Below are 8,151 nucleotides of genomic sequence, written 5' to 3'. Positions count from 1 at the left end.
GTTGATTAGAACGTTTTGTTTTATTATTGTTTTAACTGTAAATATGGGCATTTTCAACATTCTCTGACTTATGTCAACACACTTTCCTTTTATTTAAATTTAGTCTCCTCTCTTTGCCTTTCCCATGTTAAAACATGATAAGATTTTGTTGGGGTGCCAATAATTGGGGGGTGATGCGTTTTGTTAAAAATATTTATTTTATTTTTTCCCTTTCCTTTGTCTCAGAATAAATTCGCTTTCCTTCAAGGTTTGGGTTTTTCCTCATTGTTTTCATTGTGAGATTCAATACATCATCAAGATATTTTTTATACATGTTTTAGTGAACTTTACAATGGGTTCCAATAATTCCGGAGAGCACTGTAGTTATATCTTTCTTTTAGTTCAGTAAAGAGTCACTCACTTATAATACCTTAATCCACTTGTAATTGTACACAAAGATACAGTATGTCTGTGTGTTCTGATATAACTTCCAGTCCAGGTAAAAGTAGGAAAGCTTGTCTGACACCATGAAATGTTTGAAGCCCTTTTTATTTTCATTTGTTTGTATTTTTTGGAATCAGATGTAAAGCTCTTGAAATACATTTGTTTATCCAGCTCCGGCTTTGCAAATAACGATGTCCACAGACAAGGTAGAATATGTTGCATGATTTTATGAAAGTATGATGTATTGAGACATCATGCAAGTCAAATTTGTAGTTTCTTATGTCTCATTCCATCGAACTACAGATCTGCTACCCGATCTGGCAAACTTACATAGTGAGGTTATAGCCGATAGAGGGCTGCAAAGTGAATGCAGAAGTGCCTTTCTCCCTGTTATAAGTTGATGAACCACTGAAACGATTTTGGAAACATTATTTTAAGGTTTAAAAAACTCTTTAAGAAACAGTACATCCTGTAAATCTCTGTAGTTTCACAACAAAATGCAAACAAACAGCACAAAAGCATATTTTTCACTCTAAAAGTGCCAATAATGATGGCACATATTGTTAAAGCAAGGTTGGCATTACTTCTTTAGGGTCCGTCTCTGGCTTTTAGGGCCAGTTGCAGCACTGGCACCCGGCATCATAAATTGTGCCAGCAGAGCAGTAGTGGGGGTAGGTTTCCCCTTTAGAGCATTGATAGAAGATGGAGGGGTTGGTTGGGTCAGCGAAGAAGCCGTCGGGCTTTCCGTTGCAGAAGCCGGGGCTGGGCTTGTGTGTGGTGGTGGTGGTGGTGGTGGTGGTGGTTTTGGTGGTGGTGGGGGCGCCAGGCTTAGGTGTGGTGGTGGGTGGAGGAGGGGGGTACTCTGGATGATGGTGAAGAAATAAAGAGGTGTCAGAGGAAGCAATTTCAGAGGAGAATGTTGTGAGATGTTGTGAATTTTGGAATGGCAAAAGAAGTGACTCACTGATTTCCAGGAGCCGATGCAGGTGCATCATGAGGGGATGTTTGCCCTCTCCGCAGAACTCTCCATTGAAATCATCCAGATCAAGGGCCCAGACAAAGGCACCACCAAACTTTTTCTCCTTCAGATATTGTACCTATGAAGAGAAAAAAGATGAAATAATTTTTACTTCCTAAGCAGTAATAAATTAGCCTGGCTCTGCCCGTCTACGTACTTCCGCTCAATTTCATTTTACTTCAAGAGTATGGTTTACGAGGCTAGTAATAAATATAAGTAAGCCCGTCCACTTAGAAAAGAGATTAATTACCTTGATGTCATAGCTCTTCTTGTCATCATATCCAACCCACTCATTGCCTTTAACAGCATAGGGAACCATCTGATCATCAATCCAGTTCGCACTGGCACCATTCAGAAAACCACAGATCTGGAACAAGAATGGTAAATAGTAAATCAACTGCATTTATATAGTGCTTTTCTACTCTTCCGAGCACTCGGACGTGAAATATGACAAAACTGCCCTTATGCTTACCAAAAAGGGCCAAGTGGGCTACTCTTTTTCCATGACTACTATGCATATCTATAATGTTAAACATTAACATGAAATTTCTACGCCCCACTTTATTTAAGACGTTTAAAGGTTTACCTCATAGTAGGACCAGAAGCCGGCCTCGCGGGTGTATGGCCCGGCTGACGCTGCACCACCGATTGGTGCGCCAACGCCAGTGTCGGTGGAGGTCAGGCGGAAGGTGCGTCCGTACGTGGCAAAGCCCATTCTGAGCTTCTCCACCGGGGTGCCATTGTCTCTCCAATAGGTCATAGCAAAGTCCTGAAAAAGGGGCACAGTGAGCACACGGATATTTGGGACATAGATTAATAATTTATTCTTAATCCTGTCTATTAGTTAGAGGTATGGTTTGGCAACAACGCATGCCGTAGTAAAGCATGTAAGTAAGTAAGTAAGTAAGTAAGTAAGTAAGTAAGTATCATTTACGGTGTTGAAGTCCATGAAAATGCCCTGATCAAATTTCCCACGGTACAGTGGACTGTTGTGGCCTGCTTCGGTTGACCAGGCGCCATTGAAATCGTAGGTCATGATGTTGATGAAGTCCAGGGACCTAGAAAGGTCAGAGATCAGAGTTAGATCGGAATGAAAAGAATAAAAGGCATTTGGATGACCATCTTCACCAGGTTTTCACGTCCCTCTCAGATGCAGCTGAGCTAATTGTCTGGGTTTAGCTTTGGCAGAAACTGACAGAAAGGTGCACCTCAACCTCAGCCGACGTGAGTTATATGGATTCCTTATCCATTTAAGCATTGAGGTCTTTGTATTCATATCAAACCATTTGAACTACAGAAGTCTGCCTAGCTTCATGCAAAAAGCACATCATGCATATTGAGGGAAAAAAAATGTTTGAACTAACTTGGCAATTTCAGCAATTTCAAAGCCAGCGTCAATGGTGGGCTTCCCGGCAGCTACTGCAGCACTGAGCAGCAGTCTTGGCTTTCCAGTGGCCTGGGCCTCAGCCTCATAAGCAGCCAAAAGCTCCTGTTAGAGTGGACAAGAGAGCAAGCGGTCAGAGGCAGAGAAGGGACAGAGAGAGAGAGAGAGAGAGAGAGAGAGAGAGAGAGAGAGAGAAAGACAGAAAGTGATAAAAGAAGGAAAGAGAGGGAGAGGGCACTTTTACACTCTTAGACAGGAGGCCCATTTACCCACCCTGCACAGAAGTGTGAATCTTTGCTTGTCCTCTGGAGGGCTGCCTCGGGAGCCGGGATACTCCCAGTCCAGGTCCATGCCATCAAAGCCGTACGTCCTCAGGAAGCTGATGCTGGACTGGATGAACTTTTGACGATTGGTAGGGGTGGACACCATGATGGAGAATCTGACAGACATGGCAGTTGTTTTAATTCACATAGGTGTATCATGTCTTGGAAAAATCTTTTTGGAGCTGTGGGATGAAAAAAATGGCCATCCACCAGAGTGACTTACTGTGTTGAGCCAAAATTCCATCCCCCAATAGCTAGCAAAGTCTTAAGTGATGGATTGCTGAAAGGACAAGAAGAAAATACACCAATTAGATATAAGAAAAGAGGTCATTTATTACTGCTTTGAATAATTAGTGATATATTTTTTCCTCTTGTATAGCTTTGTGTATGGTAGTCACCAATGTATGCTTGGTGTAAAGTAGACTAGGGTCAAAATTAATGGCTAAGTGGCTTTAAAGAGAGTACTGACTTCAAAGTATTGTCACTTACATTGTCTTGAGGTTGTTGAAAGCAGCATAAAGTGTCTCATCGTTCCATTCGTAGGTCACCAGTTCATTGGCATGGTTGATCATGGCAAAAGCGTAGAACAGGTGGGTGCACAGGAATGGGTCGACATTAGCGGGAAGGTACTTTCCAGTCCCTGGTCTGTACTGGGACCAGTTGGTGAAATAACAACCCATGTCCATGGATGCTCCTGTAGACATATGACAGTACTATAAGTCTGAGAGTAAACAATGAGTAATGTAAACTTACATAAGTCATTTCGATCAAGGGACTACTTACCTACGTGGCTGAGCACCAGGCACAAGCCTAAATGTATACAAAATCATTATGTTGAATTAGATTTTTTAAAATTATTATTATTAATTATTTGTATGTAATCAGTTTATCAGCTATACCTGCGATGAGTGTGAGCCTCATGGTTGACTGTTGTTTCTCCTTTCTTTCTAGATCTTATATCTGGTTTCAAAAAAAAGTTAAAAGTAGTCACTTTGATTGTAAAGGTATAAAAACTGACAAAATGGAATAAAAAACTATGTTGCTTCAAAATGGATTCATTAAAATTACAGCAGTCCAACAGTTAATGTAAGAAGTCAGCTTTTATCAGTATTATTTTATTAACTTAATATATATTTTTTAGAATAAAGAAATTCTATCTCTCTCTGAACTCTCACTGAATATGTATAATATATGATCATTCTAAATGGCTGGATTTCTGTCCTTACCTCGGGAACCTCTTAACTTGTTGAGAAGCCAAAGACGTTCTTGAACTGACTGTCTTTTATAAGTCCAAGGGCATTAAAGTTCCACCTCACTCAACCTCTAAACCTAATAAGGTATGATATGGTTAATTTTATATGGACCCAGATGATAAGATATCTGTAGTGTAAAACTCTGAAATGTTTATCAATGTTTTTTTTTTTTTTACAGCCAGGACTCTGATCTTGCGTAATCTTTCTTCATGTTAATGCACTCTATATGCATTTTCAAGAAACTGATTGATTTTGGCGTTGCATTGTCAGAGTATTAGTCACATCATGTGTGAACTGCAGAACAGTGTTTTATGCAAATGAAAACTGTGTATTGACTGTACCTATGTATTAACCAAAATGTATGAAACATTACTTAATGAATCAAGAGATAAGAAAGAAGAAAATAAATAAGTGCCCATATAGCCTGCCCGTGTCAGGAAATTATGGTACAGGGGCACTGTATAAAAGGAATATTGAAAAGTCCTTTTTATTTATTTAATTTTAGTATTGACTACTTCATTTGAGAGTCCAATCGAAAGCAAGAAAGAAAGAGAGAAATTAGCCTCCTACTGAACTGAAATATTTGAAAAGACATTGATAACAGGTTGAACTATTTTACATCCCAAAATTCAGGTTGCATTTATCCTCCAACTGCTTTGCTTAGTAAAGGTGATTTCTGAATACATCGCATGAAACACGTATTTAATTCCTATATAGAATAGAATAGAATAGAAACTTTAATTGCCACACAATAATGTTGGTGGTATAATATAGTTGCAAATTTTCAGGAGTCTAATTGTTATACATGGATATATAGATATATGAAATATAGATATATGGTGCTATATAATTCTTGATGACATAATTTGTGTCATTGTCAGCCCTTGTTGGCATCAAGTCCTGAATATTTGATCATAAACAGATTGTCATTTAAGTTCAAGGGGTTCAGGCCTTGTGGTTTCTTAAGGACTTTGAGACAAAGTAAGTCAGTGCGCAGTGTACACAGACCATTTCACTGTGAGTACTTTGAAAAAAAATAAAGACTTTTGCACCTGTTCTGCACAGGTGCACTGGAGAAGACCTGAGGTCGACAATCATGGAACTTATAATCAAATGACCAACACACGCATATAGCTACAACATTCATACATCCAAATTTTCAATTGATGCATAGTCGGTTAGCAATGACTCATGGTTTGCAATAAATCTTACAATGATTGCAATATCCCTTTGGAATAGAAGAACAGAAGTTCATTTCTCTGACCTACAGTCCACTGTAAAAACAACTGATAAAAACTGATAAAGGTTATAAAAGAAATAATAACGTAGCGGTACAAAATCTCACACAGGAGAAACAAGTCATCAAAGTTGACAGTGTTTTTTTCTGTTCATTGGAATATTATCAATTGGTGTATTCAACTTCTCATATGCTGTACAAGAAAATCTATATGTCCACCTTCTACAGCGTGGACTATTGCTTACTCAGACCAATCAATTTGTAGAATTTGCATTTTCTATCGGTGCGATACAGATTGATAATTGATAACACACTGTTAATTGATAATACACTGTTAAGGAATCCAGCTGATATTTGAGCACACATATTTAGTTGATATAGTTTGTTTGGACACCACAACCTCATTGTCATAACGACGCATGAATGACAGATAAACAACTTGGTTATGTCATCCAGAGCTCTGGTATAGCTATTCTCATTGTAATCAGGGCTTTGACAGCTTTTTGACAAGCAGGCTGCGGCTTTATCTGGGCTTATCACACCATGTTCTGCTTGCATGGTGCCATGAATACTGTACCATATTGATTTCCATTTTTTATGGTTTTATTATGTAGGCCATAAAGAGATTGTATAAACATTTAATGATAGTAAAAAGGTACAGGAATGCGGCTTCCTCACTCTTGAAGGGACACATGGCACATGACACATGACGCTCGCAGATATTCTCAAAACACTTTTGTTACCTTGTAAGAACAAAATTATTCATACCCCTGGCAAATACTGATTTTCTCTTGACCAATATGTTTGTTCTTACTTAAAATGACACTTGCACATGCCAAAAGGTTGCAAGACAATGTGGTAAAAACATGGAATAACAAAAAAGTGTTTTTATCTTTTTTAACATTTTTATGAAAAATTGCATGTTTAAAATTATTCATACCCTTTTTAAACAATCACTGGAAACATCTTTATTTACCACCACAGCTCTCAAAATGGTTCATAATACCCACCAAGCCTCTTCATGTCTCCACAATGATTGTAGACTGCACCTTTTTAGCAGCAATCTGGGTTTTGAGGCAGGAACGATTATTTGGCATCACTTTGGCCTTGTGCTCACTTTTTTGACGGATTGAGGTCTGCTCTAAAATGTTGATATTGTTCTCTGTTAACCATTTCTTGCCTTGTTTGACTGTATGTTTTGGATCACTGTGTGGTTTAATGTTCAAATGCTGCCTTTTGGGGCAGCCATGGCCTACTGGTTAGGGCTTTGGCCTTTGGGCTTGTCGGTTCGACTTCACTAATTCACGGATTGAGATAAATGCAGAGACCAAATGTCCCTCACGGGATCAAAAGATACACTTACTTACTAACTTACATACTATTGGGGCAGGTCTCTTGGCACTGCCTGATCGTTCCTCCTAATCTTAATGTGGCCTCTTGTTTTAGTGTTACCGTTTACTTTGAGAAAGTCACCAGGTCCCCCTGGTTGAAAAACATCCCAAAATAATAATTTTCTCACCCCCACAATTTAAATGGACATGGTGTCATTTGGGTTTAATGCTTCCCTTTTTTATGCCAATCTCAGGCCATGTCCCTGGGTCAAAAAAATCCAGCGAAAGCTAAATTCTTTGTCCAGGTGTGCCCTTATAAAGGTTAAGCTGAGTTGTGCATGTTTGGAGAAGAGTGGAGAAAAACAGAATGAGAATTCTTTCATCAATTCTGTGGTGGTGTCTTTTACTTAATGGGTATATTTATTGAAGTAATCTAAAAGTAATCCTAAAGTAATCAGATTATGTTACATGTTTTTGGTAATCCAACTGATTACATTACTGATTACAAAAATTGCCATGTAATTTGTAGTCAGTAATGGATTACATTTCAAAGTAATCTGACCCAACCCTTACCATTAGTCCTGAGTCAACTGGCATGCCATGTGGGCTCTCTCACAGTCTTGTAATTTATAAATAATTGTTGCAAATTGTCCTTTAAAAAGAGTGCCCCGACCCTATTTCATCTGCGAGACATGAACATGTTCTTGCGGTCTTCTCTGTTGTACACTTAAACTGTATTCTTGACGACATAGATGTAACTTTAGACCTACAACAATGATAATAATAATTAACTATAATAAGGACTGCTGGCTAATTCCTGTTATCAGCTATATTCACTGAACTGCTTTGATCTGACTCTCACTTGCAAGGATTTGCTGTGTGTACAATAATGATTTCTATTAAAGCTGCAGTTGGCAAGATTTTTTTGATCATATTCACTGAAACCGACACTATGACGACAGTAAAATGCTAACATAAATCAGCTGGTTTTAGAAAAAAAATAGCACTTCTACCTCCACCTAGAGCCTGTTATTTTTTTTTGCAAAAATCCACAGCTCCCGGTTTTTCTGGTCCAATCAGAGCAGGGCTGTGTGAGATCTGACTATCAATCACAGTCTAGTGTAGTCTGGTGCGCACTGATGAGCACAAACTTGATGAGAGGGTGCTCGGTGGTAGTGGGGA

General features: G+C 38.8%; 1 protein-coding gene across 1 annotated transcript; it reads right to left on the bottom strand.

Moving 5' to 3' along the window:
- Positions 1-1,010: 1,010 nt before the first annotated feature.
- On the bottom strand, positions 1,011-4,423 carry chia.2 (chitinase, acidic.2). Its single transcript, XM_042089422.1, has 12 exons — positions 4,375-4,423; positions 4,048-4,108; positions 3,932-3,958; positions 3,638-3,842; positions 3,372-3,428; positions 3,099-3,264; positions 2,806-2,930; positions 2,376-2,499; positions 2,028-2,210; positions 1,692-1,808; positions 1,388-1,520; positions 1,011-1,285 (listed from the first exon to the last, which is right to left on the bottom strand). The coding sequence occupies exons 2-12, from the start codon at positions 4,067-4,069 to the stop codon at positions 1,032-1,034; spliced, it is 1,413 nt and encodes a 470-aa protein (XP_041945356.1). The 5' UTR covers positions 4,070-4,108; positions 4,375-4,423; the 3' UTR covers positions 1,011-1,031.
- Between the last annotated feature and the right edge of the window lie 3,728 nt (positions 4,424-8,151).

The sequence above is a fragment of the Alosa sapidissima genome, chromosome 4, assembly GCF_018492685.1.
Source record: "Alosa sapidissima isolate fAloSap1 chromosome 4, fAloSap1.pri, whole genome shotgun sequence".
NCBI classification, from domain to species: Eukaryota; Metazoa; Chordata; class Actinopteri; order Clupeiformes; family Clupeidae; genus Alosa; species Alosa sapidissima.
The sequence above is the reverse complement of the archived record's forward strand: the minus strand, read 5'-3'. Positions and strand labels throughout refer to the sequence as shown.